At 38.3% G+C, this 18,386-nt stretch overlaps 1 protein-coding gene across 1 annotated transcript in view; it reads right to left on the bottom strand.

The window, feature by feature from the left end:
• The window catches only part of SPIDR (scaffold protein involved in DNA repair), a 198,574-nt gene that overhangs the window by 140,564 nt on the left and 39,624 nt on the right, over nucleotides 1-18,386 (bottom strand). Inside the window, exon 6 of the mRNA XM_071554566.1 lies at nucleotides 5,576-5,832. Within this exon, the coding sequence (XP_071410667.1) occupies nucleotides 5,576-5,832 (257 nt within the window). The remainder of the gene's footprint in view (nucleotides 1-5,575; nucleotides 5,833-18,386) is intronic.

Consider the following 18,386-nt stretch of genomic DNA (forward strand, 5'->3'; position numbering starts at 1 on the left):
TCAGGCTCTGACTCAACAATAGATTTATCAACTCTCATCTTGGATGAACCACCATTACCATGATCTCTGGCATTATTCTGTACCAGATGCTGGATTTTGTTGCACACCAGTTGCTGACATTTCAATGCTGTGATCCACTGTACCCATCCAGAGGGGTTTTCTTAATACACTAGCCAAATCAACAAGGCAGACATACTGGAAGTCTCTGCCAGAGCCTTAAGGATTCAAGGATTTAAGAATTCAGTAAGACAAAGGTCTTTTTAAGTCTGTGTAGTCTCTCACCACTCTTCTTGCAATCATTCCACAGAGGAGTCACCTCCACAAAACATGTATGGAACAAAGATACCACTTTTGTGATTCCCCCTAGCAAAGTGAGAGAGCGAGCTATCTTTCAGCAACTGCATTAGACAGAACGGACCATCCTGAGAATTTAGTGTCCTCAGCTGTAAATTCTATCCAGCATATGCCAGAGACAACTTCAGCATCACCTTTAATGACTCAGCTTTTGCCAGAAGTGTCTGGACATTATACCACAATTACTCCTGCAAATTAAAAATAGTTCTTTGTCACAGACACCAAAGCTTCATCATTCTTGTGTAGTGGGTTTTGGTTTCCAGGTCCTAGTTGCCTCAGACAGTGCAGAGGAAGAGATGTAAAATGGATTACAGACATAACTGCTGAGAACAGAGTGGGTGCGGACTTTCTACATCTCATATGGCCCCTGGTGAAAGATTTTAAGTAAAACCATATAGGTAATTGATTTTCCCATGCCTCTACTTAACCAACTAAATAGAAAATATTCAAAAGAACTTAGGAACACCTTTGTAAATAGGTAATCTTTTGAGGCTTGCTCCTTTCATAGTTTTCAGGGCATTGATCACCCTTTCTTACCAGCCACTGAAAAAAAAAAACAACAACCACCATCACAACTGAAAAGTTTACCACAGCTCTCTGGCTCTTCAGACTCCTTAGGAGAAAAAAATTATTTCAGATTGTCCTGCCTCTCTTCCAGCAGAGGCTCGAAGCGGAAGTAAGATAACCTCAGAAGAGTCTTCCCAGAAATAAGTTATCCCCAAAAGATCAGGGAAGAGCCTTCCCTTCAGTTCTGAAGGTTTTGGCTTGTCTGAGAAGAGATCTTGCATAGAAAAGCAAGCACTGTGCTTAAACAAACCAAAGGTACCAAAATTACTTCTCTCTGATGGGGAAAAATGTACCCTGCTAAACCACTCCAATCAGTAAGATACATGACACATGAATTGGAGAAGACTGTCATCTTAAGGAAAGTGGGTTGGTTGGTTGGCTGTTTTTTTTTACTAAAAGTGGCACTTTTTTCCCTGTTAACACCAAACACCTGGCCAGAAACCAGCCACACTTTTTAAAATAGAAAACAGATTTTAACTTTCACTAAGTGCAAAATAATTTTACTGTGTGCACTGTAACTACAAGTGGTACATCTGTTGTGCATCCATGATATTCTTCATTTATAATCTTTTAACTCAAGAAGAAATTGACTGCCAAGGAAAACTTAATCCAATAGCTAAAAGTAGTGTAAGAATAAGAACATCTAAAGGGCTAATTTGTTGCTGTTACACCCTCATGCTCCTTGTAGGTGCATGTAAGAATGAACAGTCATAATTTTAGAGTAAAAGCCTGCCTTATTTGTGCCAGATCCCTCTTCCCTTGGCAATTTCCTTTATTTTCAGGACCTCAGTTGGTCTCATGTGACAACAGTGTTTCATTTTACTGCACATAGTACCAGGACATGCTGTAATTTTCTCCTCTTTTGATAATACAAGTTAATTTTAGCAGATCAGATCTGTAAGTGGTCTGCATACATGCAGATATAAGATAATTAAACAGAATTTCCCAAGAATTTATTTTTACTTGAACTAAAAATGGCCACTGAAGTACTAAGAAAAATAAAATCAAAAGCTAAAGCAGCTATTCTTCACAACTAAAAGCTCTTGCAACACGACAGGTTTAGAAGCAGAGTTAATATTATATAACAAGATACTTATTTTCTATACTGAACATCAGACTGTTTTCTCTGATTGAAATAGAATCTTACTGGAAAAAGCAAACAATCCATAAAACCAAGGTTTGCTTGTAGACAAAAAAAGCTGAGTGCATGCATTTTTAGTTTTCTTCTTTATAAATACTGAATTAACCCAATTATTTGCTTAACCTATGTAACAAATGTTGATATTTGCAATACCCTTCATTTCTTCATTCTTTCACAATGGAACTTTGAAAGACTTGGAACTAATGCAGTTTAGATATTGCACCCTGTAGCACTAACATGAATCCAAATCTAAAAAGAGCCTTCTGAAAACTTCTTTGCAATACATACTCTCTCCCTTCAGGTTTGCAAGTCACTTGCATAATTTTCATAGAAAGTGCTGACTCAAGCTGAGAAACTGAAATTTTGTAATGAAATAAAAGAGGAGAAACATCTAAATTCAACACTCCTTGCCCTGATAACCAAGGGAATTAATCTCAGTATCAAGTACTAGTAGCACTTAATTACCAACTCAGTAGCTCACAAATGCAGTGCAAGGACATTTATCTCTCACATTTGAGAAAATTATGCTACTCCCACTGCATCCATCAACAATTTTGTTTAAATAAAGGAAGGCATCTACACAAGATAGCATATAATACCAGTGTATAAGGTGAGGATGTCCCAGAGAAGTGGCATTGATAGCTGTGCATGAGAGATGACATACTCAGGCATGACAAAGTGGCACCTCCTACAGCACCCGCCCAGCACCAACACCTGTGAAGGGCAAACACCACCATACAGACTACCTGCTCTTCCTTAGGGACCATGACTAGAAAAAAGGATAATCTTTACTTACAACAGTTTTGAAAACAAAAGCTAACATTCCAGGGGACACATGAAGACATATAAGAGTTTGGCAGTAGGCATGTTGTGAGAGGAATTGCTTCTGTCACACCGTTCTTGTCTTCAGATGCCAATCATTTTCCAAAACCCCACTTAACTCCTAACAGAGGAGGACTGCAACATGCCCCTTTAAATTTGGCTTATAATAAGCAAAATTGGATATGGTGCATGTTCATCTGGGGACACAGACAGGCTTCCCATTTTATTCACGGTAAAAGAATTTACACTCAAATTTCTAACACTAGGATCATCAAAATTTATTTTAAGCATCCATAATTAGCTCATTTCTGAAGATATCTGTTGATCTGGTTACATTTTAATTTTTGTAGTGTATGACAATTGCATCTGTAATAGACTCAAACAAACAATACTCTTTCCTCCCATTCAGGCAACTATCCATTTCCATTTTAGCACCAGGAGGATTCCAGGAGGAGAGGACAGTAGAAATTTGAATTTTTCCACAGACTGTCATGGCTCTTTTCTTTGCACTTTTTTGTTTTGTTTTGCTTGTGATTTGGCAGGGAATGTTAGGGGGTTTTCTTTGAGGTTGCTTAGAATAACATAGCCATTGAGGTAACAGGCATAGCTGGAATCAGGTAATGCTAATATAAATGCAGCCCTAAATAAGCCATACTCAATGCTGTCCGGATTTGGAGTTGAATCTATTGTACAGGAATTCACATAGGAAGATGGCAGCTCTACCACCTGCACCATCTCTGCTCAACCCATGCTTCCCTAAGCACCAGCCTGGAAAAAGAGATCCCAGCTAGGCAGAGACTCTCAGCTCTCTTCCACCTACTGCATAGTTCCAAATGGTCTGTCCAAGTGGAATCCCATGGGCCAGATCCAGCTTGCAGGATGATTTCCCTGCTCGCTGCTTTTTTTGCTGTGGCTTTGATCTGTAGCATAGGTAGGAAGGAACCAGAAATGACAAAACCAACAGCTGCTTTGTAACTTTCAGCTATTTAAGTAGAAAGAAGGGATTGTCACTTCATCAATTAAGGAGGTGACAAATCTGTCCCCAAACTGGCCTTCAATCCACAGCACTGAAAACCCGAGCTTTCGTACTGAGGATGCAAACTCTTATATCCACTGTTATCACACCAATGAAAATGTTCTCTGTCAACAGTAAAAGAAAGGATGGGAGACATGTGGAATTAATATCCTGAACAGGAAGAGTGAAAAGATGACAATTACCTGGACAAGTGAAATAACTAGATAAACACCACTCATAACTGAGGAATTTCCTGCCTGCTTCCCTGTTCCTGAAAGAAGCCGAAGTGGAGCCACAGGACCGAAGGTAAAACAGCCTGCAAGCGCTGCTCCTCTGGCCACTCCGGACAGATTACTTTCTGTATCACTGTGGTTGGTTAGGTTTTGTTGGCTTATTTGTTTTTAAAGCAATTTATTCTCTTATACACTTGTTTCAGAGTATCTTTGCTGTAAAACATTTTTTACACGAAGATTGTTGATAGTAGAGATCACCAAATGAAGCTGGAACTCAAAAAAAGACAAATTCACTAAAGGTAACAAACAACTCCTGAACTGCTGAAAGAGCACCTGGGCAAAATACCACTGTGCATTTCTCCTGTTCTTATTACCTTCACATATACTTGGTTTGGGCCACCAAAAGGAATGTTTTGGGGTTACAACTTTGGTCTGAACTAGTACAGCTGCGTCTGTATATTTTTAAAAACTACCAAGAAAGCTTGATTTCACAAGCAAAGCACTTTTAAGTATAGAGATCCTCAGTAATTAGGGCTTCCAAACCTGTTTCCCCAGTCAGCATTTTGAAATACTCCAGAATATTTTAAAGAAAAATAAGGTTTGTCTAACTAAGCTGAAGATTTACTTTTAAAGTAATTGATTGATTGATTACTGTACATAGAATCAGCTGTAAAAGAAGAAACAACCGCATTGTTTAAAACACAATATGAATTTATGGCAGCACCATTTGTAATTGCAGTCTCCACTGCTAGAGGCATATTTTCACATATACTATTTAGGTTAACACAACTTTCATTAATTCAATATGGGAAGTGACCATTTCTGCATTGTAATTAGCTAGAACATCAGGCTTCCATTGCTTAATTTCAAGCTGTTTTCTTTCAGCAGTTAGATATGTTTTTAATGTATTTAATTTAGTCACAGATTTAATTTTCAGATTAAGAATACATCCTCCCTTTGCTTAAATACCATTCCGTCCTACACTATTCAGAACTATTGCTCATCCACCCCTTTCCTACAGTATTTTAGACAATTTTGCACTGACAGATCTGGAGAGGACAAAAAGAACATCCAAAAACCAGAGGTACAGCATTGTTTCAGACTATCTGAAAGGCACAAAGCAATGAAAGGATTAGAAGCTAAACCAGAAGTGTCCACTCACACATATGTAAAGCAGTGTAAAGCATTATTAAAGCATAAAACCATACTGATTTGCACACAGGAGTTCAAGATTGAGAGCTCTTACCACAGATTTTAAAACTGAACTTAGTTCTTCCTTGCCGTTTTTACTTGTTTACAGATGACATTCTTTAACTTTTTTGAATTTGCATCTCTAAAATATTTACCCTTGAAACACATTCCTACACTTCCGTAAGTACTATTTCACTTACAATGAAAAAAAAGAAAAAAAAAAGGAATTCTTAAGGGGGACAGTGGATATACCTGAGTAGCTTCCTCTTCTTGGCAGACTCGGGTGGGGCTCGGGAGGCCTTGTCCCGCTGCTTCCCGGGGGTATGGAGAAGCGCCTGGGCAGACCTCAGCCACTCACTGGCTGATCGTGCTGTGACATCCCCTGTGTCCGCCACTGACCTCGGCTGTAACCTCTGAGTGGACACCGGAGCAGTGGTTGCCCGGCTTGTCTCTCCTTCTCCCACGCTGTCATTATCAGATGAATACTCAGATATTTCTGTCGAAGTTGCCTAAACAGATAAAAATATAAAGCTACTTAATAAGAATGCTAATGAGATAGTACAGCTTTATGTAGGCAGTTTTACGTTCCTAGTAATCCATAAATAGAATGTCAATTAATTAAATTGACTTGGACAACTTCAATGGAAGTAAATGCACATTAATCTTTTGTCAGTCAACATGAACTCCTAAATATAAGGACCATCTCTTGAGGGACAACTGGAATGAGTAACATTTAGGTTTTTAACTAACTAGATCTGGAGAATTAAGCCAACGCTAACTCTTTTCCAGAAAGGTGTCAGGATTAAAGCAAGTTTTGAGGAAAGCAGAGAGAGGCTAGCTAATGAGTGACAGGAACCATGACTAGCAAGAAAGCTGAGAGAAAGATAGATTTCACACTGAGATTCAAGAAAGCAGAAAGGTCAACTTCATAGCCTGAATGGAAGCAAGAAACACAAGCCTCTTTTGAGAGCTTGTAGCTGGCAACAAATATGTATCCTTTTGTTAAAACATGATTTTGACCACTAAAGCAGCCCTTCACCGACATCCAGCAGGCCTATTGCTTCCCAGGAAGGTTTCAGAATTTGGGCATAAACTATCAGCCTGTATCCAGGTAGCTCCAAAGAGGATCGATCACTGGTCAGCAGTCAGGGCTGTGAGCCAGCAGGGCTGGAGTTCAGCCACACAGAACCTCGCTGGAGCTCTTCTCCCAGAAACTCACAGGACATACTGAACTCATTCCACTGAGGGAAGGATGAGAGGAGAGGGTAAGAAGACTGAAAAAAAACTGCAAAGAGACATGGAAGGCTGAGGAGAGGGCTGGGAAGGAAAATTCACCTGTTTTGGCTGAGCTTGTTTTGCACTCCCCTAGGGCTCCTGCAGAAGCAGGGTAAGGCTGCTGGGTTGGCACCCTGAGGTGAGCTCTGCACAGCTGTTATGTACATTATGCTGTCCTGACTCAGTATTATTTGAAGTACTAAGCAAAATACTTCTAAAGTGGCATTTTACCTAATACAGACAAAATTATCTAAGAACTGAAATAGGCAGAAGACTAAGAAACATGAGCTGGGCTCAGTCTTCAGGAGCTAGTTGGAAAAAACCCCCAAATCAACATGGTATGCAAGTTCTGGTGGGGTGAGCAGTAACAGTCCCGTCACTGGGACCACCAGCACTAGTCCAGATCAAGGCTTGCCCAAAACTGCTCTGTAGATGAGGCAAGTTAAGCAACTCAGACAGATCCTTGGAAGAACCAAAACCCAATACAAAACATTAAGTTCACATTAATCAATGGGAAACTGGAAAACCCCAAAGGCTGACTTTGCTCCAGATCATGCTGCCTCGATCACAGAATAGGTCCTGAAAAAAATTAAGCCTGCTCCTCTTGGTCAAATGCAGTAAGCAGTGCTCCACACATTTTATATGACAACTGGATCAGATAAAGACTGAAGGTAAAAGAGGTAAAGGAGGGAAATAACTGCATTCACTAATTCATTAATGCTGTTCTATGTTATTAAGTAGTGTAATCATCTAAAACCAGCCTTTTTCCACTGTACACAAAAATAAGTCCAGCTTTTGCCAGTTCTTTAATACATTCTTCACATAAATGCCAAGACACTATGATAATGTTCCGAGAGCTTACCTAAGTATTCTGGAAATTGGAAGGTCCTTTTAAAGTTATCCAGAGAAGTAGAATAGCTAAAAGAATGTAATTAATATCAGTCTGTTTTAAACACAACACAGTCAACATTTGTCCCCTGGCAACAATATTTCTCTGAAAACAAACTTCTTCCACACTGGAAATGAGCCAGAAATAAAAGGTTTCAAACACCATGAAAGCAGTAAGCAAGCACTTAATTCTTAAAACACCATTCCAATGCACTCTCGCTTTAGAAATGCTTTAATTCTGCTCAAAGAGCTACAATATCCACTGCACCTAAAAAAGGATGCAAGCCTGAGTTCTCTGAGCAAGAAAAATGCAAATGAGGAGAGCCTTTGGGATATACTTCAAGTTAAGCACATATTACTCCCACTGACTGCTGTAAGAGTTAAGAAGCTTTCCTAACTAAAGATTGTCTAATAAATCATTTAGTTCCTCTGCTAGTATTTATTCCTGTATACTTGTTTAGACTGGACTTCCCCAAGGAAACCATACTTTGGGGATTTTGCTTTGTTTGCTTGTTAGAGTTTCCCTCATGTTTTTTTTTTAATTGGTCAGTTGGAATTTTTTCTTAAAAGATAAAACTATAAAAATGGAGAAGAAAAACAAAGGGCAAGAACTCAGCTTTCCAACTCTGTACACTATTTAACTATAGCCACCATCAGAATTATAGTCTAAAAAAAAAGTATTTTCAAAACAGGCAAACATGAAAGTATCCAGTAAATGAGCTGGTAAGTCTACCAATATTATGGTGGGGAGAAGTTGGCAAAATAATAATGTCATTTTTTTGATTCACTTTAAAACAATCATTGGTAAATAGTGAAGAAATTCGGGGTTTTATCAATGTCTTAAACATCATGGAAACGAATGTTCAAGAGTTGTTTGGTTTTGATTTTTTTGTTTGTTTTCATTAAATAATATTCCCAGTAATATCATTAGCCTTTCTGAAGAGCACCATTGCTAAGCACAGAGAATTGTCAAATTAAAAGTAGCTAATTTTTCCACATGGCTTATTTTATTGAAATACAGTAAATTTTGGTTACAATGGCTGAAGGTACCATGGTCCCCACCATACACAGGCTCAGTTTCCGCCACCCAACCCCTTCCTCTGACCCCTGATCCCAATGTTATCATCCCCATCCTGGGGTTTTTCATGACTGTCTCTCATATTTCCCAATTCCTTCAAATACTTGGTAACAGACTGTTCACTAAGATATACCTACATTTTCCAATTGTGGCCTTACCCTGACACTCTCTCTTATATCATGTTAACCGCTTGTACATATCCAGGGGCTGACTGAAAAAAAAAAAAGCAGGGGTTGACCTCAATCTCTATCACTAAAACAACAAACATGGTTTGTTCAATGTTAAAATAAATCAGTTTTCTTTGTGACTGGTTTCATCTGAAAGCTCTAAATGCTCCCCTTGTATGGCTCTTTCTTTTAAGGAAAAAATCACTTAAGTATAAATGCACAGACTACTGCCATGTTTTCTTTTAAGATTTGACTACAGGAAATCACAGAAGTCAGTGAGTACTGTATCTGAGCATCTAGGACCCTGTATTTTAAGGATAAGTATGTAAAAATAGAAATCAGAATGAGAAACAGCAAATATCTCCCCCAAGTAAGCAGCTAAGATTGCTAAAGAATGTATGATTACCCATGGCAATTTAAATTCATTAAGGAAAAAAAAATACAAAAAACCAGCCACAGAAACAGTAAAATCCTGGCCTAATTTGTTCAAAGACAAAACTCTTCACTGAAATGAAGGTGGCATTCCATAAGCATGTAGATTTTGCATGCATGTGGCACAGAAGATACCAAACTGCTACTTCTGTGACCAAGTACTCCCTCCCTCACCCTCAAGAGATTTGCTTCAGCTGCCTCTTGTTTCACCTGGAACACCTGGTGAGCTCTTCAGCAGTAATTTTGCAATCGGCACAGTGTTTGCCTCTAAAAGTCCGAAAAAATTACATGTTCTCTACAATACTGATGGAAACAAGAAATACCTGTATTTGATCAGTTTAACAAGCACTTGATATTTCTTACCAATTAAATAGCAGAGAAAGCTAATATAAGAAGTGTTCCGTTTCCATCTGAAGTTTCCAGCTTCAGCACTGAAAGCAGAACTGTACCAAACTTTTTGAACAAAAAGAAAATGAACACATCAATCCTATTAAATAATTAATCAAGGTTGGTTGTTTTTTTTTAAAAAGGCCCTCATGCAGTGATTACTAAGTAGAGGCAAGGTGATGAGCAGTTACAAGAGTTTCTCATCCCTCTTGGCTCTCCTGTCAAAATACATCACTCAGTGAAACTTTTCTGCAGAAAAATGTCAGTATACACACCCTACATTTGTATTAACACTTGCATTTGTTCAGTTATCGTATATTCAGAGAATGTTATAAATTTTTCCCAGTTGATATGAAGACACTTTGCAGATAAGATGCTCAATAAAAGCTCACAGATGTTCAGAACAAGGTAATCAGCTGAAACTAACACGATTCATCATGCTTCAGTATGTCTGAATCTACTCTCTGAGACAAAAAATTGGTATCAAATTCTATATAGAGGATGATAAACTTTGCAGATGGAGGTCAGTTAGTCTGTCATTTCCTGCCCTAAAAATAATAAAAATTCTTTCCTCCTACTGTCTTGCTACAGCCTAGCTCAAATGGCAGAAGCACTAATGGGGTTTTTCAGAGCACCCTTAGGGAACCAGGCTTTCTCAAGGTCACAGAGCCAAGTTATGTCAGAAAATAGAAATGGTCTTTCAAGTTTCAGACTCTGATCACTGTAATACAAAGACAAATTAATCTTGTGGCTTCTCCTTTCCTGCTTGTTTGTTCATGTATCTTTGCTTCTGACTCTGGAAGCATTTTCTATTACCTCCTGCTTGTTTTCTCATGGCCTATCTTTTTCTCTTTTGTGATTCTCTTATTCTTTTCAGAATTAATTTACACTTCCCCTAACTGCCCTCTTACAACTGGCCTCAAGATGGATGCAAGCTGACTGGTATTATCGAACACACAATGAACTCAGGCAACTATTCTATTGCCTCTGCTTTTATACAGGCTTCCCTTACAATAAGCAATGCTGCATTTGCACTACGGTTATTTTTGCTGTGGTGCATGCAATGGGATTCAAATGCAGCAAACTTCTACCCTAGGGAGCTGGTTATAGCCTGCAAGGAGATTTGGTATCTTGCATGGTACTCTTCGAAAAACGAAGTGAGCAGAAAAGCCACTAGATTTGCTACAATGAATATTCATGAGCATAAATCACCAGTGCAGTGTGTCAAAGGCCTAGGCTATGCTAATGAATGCTCAAAGCCAACTCCACCAGAAGCTGGCTTGTAGAATTATAGGGAGTAGGATAAAGGTAAAGAAGTTTCCCCCTAATTAATGAACACAAAATTAATTCAAACATTGTATGCACAGATAGTACAGGATATTATTCAGCTCTACAAAGATAATTAAAGATAAAAAAGATTTAAAGCTTGTAGTTCTCTTCAAAGTTTGTGTTTTCTGAAGCTTTAACTGAAGCACTGAAGTCTATGCCAAGTATTTTCCTAGTATCTTGAGAAATAATTTGGTTCTTGGTAAGCTAGCTACTTTCAGTCTAGAAAGATAAAATTCAGATATTCCCTCACACAAGAAACTTCATGTTGAAGTGCAGAGCTAGGCGTGTGCCGCTCTGTGGGTGACACCAAGCTTTCTTCTCACGATATAACCACAGAACAGCAGGCAAAACGTGCAAGATTAGGTAGCAGTGCGTGGGCAGAGATAATCATATGACAAAAACGAACAACAATGAGAGACATAAATCACTAGTAAGATATTTTTGGACTTGCAAGTCCAAACTGACACAGCAGATTAACTGAAATTTTGTACCTGGAACAACCACCCAGTGTTATTACAGAGACAGCATATATTTAAAATGGATCTCAGATAATGCCTGGTTGTTTAGCCAAGTACAGGATTCCACCCCAGCACATGTGCTCAGACCATCTGATCTGTCCTAAATATTTACCAGTGGTGTTGGTCCAGCGCACTAGGAAACAGTGCCCCACACACACATTAGCATTTTGTGGCTGCCATTACAGGAAACAGAGCCGAGTGTTATTCACAGGCACTAGAACAGCCAACTCAAGCATTTTCTTGGGACTCTTCAAGAGCAACTATCGCTGGAGTTGATAAAAGGTTCACTTCTTTCTCCCTCCTTGGCCACCGCTAAACTTCAGCATCATCTCTCTTCACACTGACACAGGAATGAGTTTTTGCTGTCTCCCAGCTGCCACCACCCCTGGGCTGGAATGCAGGAGTAATTAGCACACAAAATCATTTATGCCAAATAGCAGAGAAGAATGCTGTATCTACTTGAATATGGAGGAGAAGTGTAGGCAGCAACACTGTAATTATTCAAAGCAGAATTTGGTCACAGACTGCACCCTCATCTCCTCTTAATGGTGTTTTGAGACCTTTAAACAAGTGGTTAGAGCTTCTCGCCTATGACTAATCAAAAAGGATTCATTGCATCCAGCAGCACAGAGCTTCCTATCGTAAAGGAAATTGATTCATGATTATCTCTGGAGGAAGCAGGCCAGCTACTAAACCTTAAGCACCACTGCTTACATTGCTGCGCTTCTCTTTGAAGAGCCTCTGGGGAAGCCTTACCCGCGCTTGATTCCGCTTATTCTGCAAGCTTTGTCAAAATACAGCTGCATTAGCTACCGTCTTAAAATATTATCCCAGAAGTAGGATTCAATCCAAAAAAAAAAATAGTTGTTACCAAAGAAAAGCAAGTGAGGCAGTTTCAGAGATGCTTTCATGGACTGAAGGAGTTGAAAGGGCTTTCATAGAATTCTTCAGAAATTAATGGAATGATATGGCTGCTGTCAAGTCCAACAGCCAGTTATCTGATGCTGGGCTTCCTGCACCATTTCTGAAACCAAGAAAAGGTGTGGAGGGTGACAAGGACAGGAAAACTCCCTCTTACACTTCAAAGAGTGAGGAAGTTGAAGCACACTGCACAAGCCCACAAAATGGTGGTTTGTATCATACATGAAATAATAATTAACAAAATAAATAACTTGTATCATCGTTTATCAGCTCCAATATCTTGTTTAGAACATACCGCCTTGAAGTGGAAAATGAGGTGACGATTTGGATTACATGCAGTATGTTTGGCTGTGCATTCTTTTTTTGTAAAGGGAAAGGTGCATGTTTTTGTTTGGTTTGAGCTCTCTCACACAAAATCCTGTACACGTACACGACTGGCAGGCAGTATCCTGAATGCAGCACTAATCACCACAGAAAACAAGAACAGAAAAAAAGTATTAAAATGCAATTTTGCACACATACACACAAAAATCAACATGAAGATCTGACCTGTGAAAGAAAAACTTTAGGAGAAGAGTGACTGAAATTACAACAAAACAGACTTTTTACAGACCTAATGAAAAGGTGGTGGTATTTACTGACTTTATTTTTTTTTGTGTTTTTTTAAGCCAGGTAAAGAACACACAAGTGGTGAGAAACATGAAATCAAAACCCTAACTTCTAATCCTGAGCAGAAACCTCAGCTTTCACAAGGCAAACAGGTTAAGCAGGCTATACCTCTGGAGATAGATCCACAAGCTGTTCCAGCCTGCCTCTCCCAGAACAGGTTGTTCTGAGGCATGGATCAGCCAACCGAAACAGGTGAGGCTCTCTTCTCAGCCCAAGTGCCTTTTTGAACAAACTAAGTCCATAAAGCAAGCAGCACTGTTTATTTCTAAGCATACTTGGTAGATGTAGAATTTAAACAGTGATTCTGAAGGTAAGACTTAACAAAGCAGCTGTCTGCTGGGCACAAGGGCAGGAAGGAATCGTAGAGGACAGTGAGCTCTTAAGCTACAAAATGGGCGCAAGGCAGGAGTTTACCCAGCATCGGTTGGGGACACTGATTTGTACTGTATGGAGTATAAGGAAACCCCCGCTGCAATTGGGCATCTGTAGCATTTTGTACTGCAACTGTACCTCGTAAAAGCATCATTTTAGTAGTTTAATGAAGCTTTAGCATTAAGAAGTCAATCTATCACTTCCTACTATTATCTCATTACCATAATCTCTCCATCAGTCTGATCAGAGTAATAGTCAATTTCTAATAGACCAAATAATGCTGAAAAATGTTAATACAGACAACCCAAAAGTGCTTTTTCTAATGTTTTTTTCTGTCATACAAAAACCTCTTAATTTTCTCCCAGAGAAAATGACTCTCTGTTAAAGACAACTTGGACCAATTTATGCACACTATTAGCCAACGTTACATTCAAGTGAATTAACATAACCCTTGCTCTCCATTCCCTCCTCAAAAAAAAGAGGGGAAGGGGGAGACGACACTTCACATGTTGCATCTTGCAAATTATTCAGGGACAGAACCAGGTCTCTTCTCATGCAACTGCATATTATCCCACGCAGTTGAGCTCTCATCTTGATAAGGATCCTCCAGATGACAGAGACCCAGGTTTTCAAATATAAATACCTGTCTCTGATAGGGCACACAGATAATTACATCATTTCACACAGAAGCCTCAACATTATCCAGTGAAGTTTGGGTACACAAGAAAAGTGCAGTCAGCCTATAATACCACTTAAACAGGGTTTCGTTCTTGACACAGAAATAGTTACTTTCATGTTTCCAAGGAACAGATGTTATCACATGGCTTGATAACCTACTTTCACATTCTTTGTTTATACTTATTCACTTAGTTTCATTTATTAAAGTTAGTGGATCCAGGCCATGCAACCTCAGTTTTATTGTCTCTGGTTTAGGTGATGCTATGGTAATCACTCAGGTTAAAGCTTGGATGTAACAAAAGGACTCAACTGAAAGGCATGATTAAAAGCCAAATTATTATTTATTATCTAAATCCTAAAGCACCTAGACTAAACACCTGCAGAATTCAGTAGGAACTGTTAAAGAAGGAAATACATTTCCATCTTCAAGCAATTGTTTTGTTTTAACTTGCAATGGGAGGTCGTATCTTTTACTAGACAAAGATATAACTAAAGGAAAACAGACAAGTTTTTAGCACTAAGCCCTTCTATAGGTCTCATAAGTGTGCGCTCTTTTCTCCAAATAGATAATTTGATCTAAATAAATTGTTTTCTTATAAAATTGCTTATGTCTTTTATATTTAGCCTATACAGTTGAGAATAACCATCTTGCCAGCTTTTAAGAAGTTCTTTCTAAAAAAGAAAATGCTTCTCGTGATAATGTCATTGTGTAGACAGATCAGAAAAAGTCAAAGATCTTCCATATTATGCATTCTCTTTCAAAAAGTAGTTGGTAAGTGCAAGCATGTTATTTTTGAGATTAAACGAAGCAATTCCAGAACAATCAACGAAACGAGATTGCACACAGATATTCAGTGAAGTACAAATTATGCACACAAACTTCTCATCTTTGGTTGATCTGCCACAGTTTCCTGTGAAAACCCTTAGAAAGGCACTTATCATGAAAAGAAAAAAAAAATAAAATGAGAGAGAATAGAGACATAAGTGGCACAGTGTTGTATAACACAAATGCAATACAGGCGTAATTTCTGCAATAATGCTCAGCACTTAGTGGAAACTTTTTTTGTTAATAATTTCCACAGGAGTATAAAGAAACATCTTGAAACTGAGACTGTGATTCCAGCTCCAGAAGTGCCAGCATTCACAGCTACAGCACTAGCAGCTTAAGGAGACACCAGGCTGCCGGGCAGTGCAGCACATTACATTCATTTTCTTCTACTCCCACTCACTCCACATTCTTCTCACTTGAGTGTGCTCCCCTTTGCCCCATTTATTGCTTCACAGCTCCTGTGGAACTGCCCCCAAAGCCTAAAATAGTCCATTTCTTCCCTCCTCTACATTTCTAACTTCTTCCAACCCTTTCCCTCCTCTCCAGAAGACGTTCCACAGCCTACCTTTTCTAGGTCATTATTTTGTGGTTTTGCACTGTTAAAACTATTTTAAACAGCAATCATTTCAGGGCAGGAAATGTCTGACCAGGTCTGAAATACTGTGTTAGTGATGACAGCATGTGCACATGCACAAAAGCACCAACTTCACCTGAATCAATTTCTAATGTTGATGAGAGCACCTATATACACACTGAAGAAACAGAAAACCCATTTAATTGCTTTTCCAAGTAAGCTAAAGAACACCAAACAAGAAAACTACTTAAAAAATACATTAAATATACTCATCTAAAGTTAATTCTGTCTGGATAAAGAACAAAGAAAAAGAATCCCAACACTAAGTTTACAGATTTTCTTTCAGATCATGCACCTAAACTTTGGAGGAACGGAAGGAAAATAAAGTCACCATTGATTCAGTAAGGCATTGTAATTGAAAATTGTGATGTTGTTGCCAATATACATTTTATTGAGATATTCAGAAATGCTAACTGCTGCTATATTGTCTTAAGTTTGACACATTTAGCTGCACTGATTGTTTGCAGTACATGACAACATTTCAAAGTAAAGACTTTAAAATTCCTTTGAGATCTAGATTAGAATAAAAACACGTGTGTGCTGTAATATAGGTGTGTTACATTACCTACAGTGACACAACTGCCATAATATGGGTATAACATACATTACAGGACACATGGAGACAATCCCAGACATTTAAAACTTTCATTAGTAAACCAGCATACCACATAAACCTATCAGGAAAACATACTTGAAATGTCCCAGTAAGGCAGTAACCAAATACAATCCTTATACAACTAAACTCAACGGACTGCAAGTTTCTAAGAACTTGCTAGCAACTGACATGAGGAACTTGCAAAGAAAGGAGCCCTGAAATATAAACATCATTAATTTGTACTATGGAATTCCTTATAAGGATTATAAAGCTTGCATAAAGTAGAAGGATTAAGAAGAATTAAGGTAATTCTTCTCAATTACAGGCAAAAGAGAGAAAGAGCCTCAGTGCATGTCTGCATACTTCAACACACTCACAAAAGCAATAGTTTGACTGGTTTCCACAGTAATCACCAATATCTTTTGGTTTCATGCCTCCACTATCTCAAACGAGATCGAAAGATTACAATGGCTCCACTTCACGTCCATTCTTAAAACAGTGCTTGCTTTTCTTCAGGAACAGGGGGTGGAAATAATGTGAAACTGTCATTTTTTTATTCTGTTAACACACATCAGTGTGTATTTACATGTGGAAAATGAAACCTCTGCAAAATTCATGCATGGGGGCTGTGCCCCAGGTTCTTTTTAAATGTTAAGAGAAGCTCAAAGCTGACAAAATGATAAAATCATGGAAGTTGAAATTCAGCTTCTCAGAAGAGCATTTAGAAATATGTTCTTCAAGATACTATGAAACATTCTTTATTCTTCTCTTCCCAAAGTAAAAATGCTTATGTGATATTTGTCCTTCACACTGGACTATGCAGCTAGAAAGGTTTTTAAAAAGTCTTGCAAACCTTTTTCTCTTGAACTTGTAAGCGACCTATAAGTATGCTGATCAAAAACTGGCATGTTATGTAAAAAACAGCTGAAATTACTGTGCACGTTGCAATTGCCAGAAATATTTTGAGCCACAAATCTCGGCCCAAAGTTTGTTCTAAAAGAAAGAAAAATACTTCTATTAAACAACAGCTAACTCTCAAACACCAGCAAGCTGAAGGTCTCACTCTGGGAGCTGCACTCAGTGCTGAAAATTTGCGGTGAGGGGAGAGGAAAAAGTCAAGTTGAGAAAGGAGAGGGACAGTAACAGCAGATTTGAACAAAGTGCTGAGGGAGTTCCACTGAGCCATTTTTAGGAATTGTCTGACATGGGTGGCTTTATTGTCTAAATGCAGAAGTGTAAATGCTGGCATCCACTGTATCAATTTTGTGCTCCTTTCACTGGCAGAGATTTTTTTTTCTTAGTGGTTACAGCACAATGTAGCATGCAGTCACATTACTGCAGCAGCAACAAGTGGTTGCCACTGTCTATGATAACTACCTAAAACACTGCATCATATTGTATCACACTCTGAATCAGAGATATGAGAGCATATATTAACCTAAACTGCTGCCTGGATGATCTGCATTCCCCAGCTCACAACAGTAATTTCATTTTGGTCAGAAAAATGGGCAAGACATTGCAGCAGTGTTGGTTTAAATAAAAATGATTAAAAAAAAAAAGAAAAAAGAAAAAAGTAAATCTTTAAAAAAATTTCACATGCTGCTACGGTCATTCTTCAGGGTACAATGCAGGGTACAACTGCAGTGGAGCAAGACCTTACTTTTTACTTGCCAAAAGACCAATAGGTTTCTCTGTATTGCTGTTTAAATGATTTAAACTCCAACTCAGAATATTTTTCTTTCACTGCATAGGATAGTAACTACACAGTTATCAACTCTTCCCACATGTGGAAAGCCAAAGTTAAAGCGAGTTTTTAGACAACAGCAGAATGGTAGGCACCATGTTTTGTTTCAAAGTTATCAATTCATTAGAAGCAAACTACATGCTAATTATAAATTTTATTAAAATAAAGCAAAAAGTTCAGTCAGTTAAGAAAATTCAGAATAAGAACAAACACAGCTGTATGATATTAATGGTACAAGATGATTCAGTCTAGGCATAAGAGGGAATATGTTTTCAGGATTCAGACAAGCATTTGAATATTCTTGTAGAAAAGATTCTTTTTCAGTTTAAAACTCTTATATCAAAATAATGCAAAAATACAGTCAAAAGTGCATCATTTAAGCCTGTGGTATCCAAAATGGTGACTTTCCGCTGGAGCTACTGCAATTCAGAGCATTAATATAACTTAAACACATACTAAGACTTCAGGATAAAAATCCTTTTGACATATTTATTGACATCTGCTACAGCCAAATTTACAGTTGGAAATCTTAGACATGTTAAATGCA

Source organism: Pithys albifrons, chromosome 4 (assembly GCF_047495875.1).
Source record: "Pithys albifrons albifrons isolate INPA30051 chromosome 4, PitAlb_v1, whole genome shotgun sequence".
Lineage (NCBI taxonomy): Eukaryota > Metazoa > Chordata > Aves > Passeriformes > Thamnophilidae > Pithys > Pithys albifrons.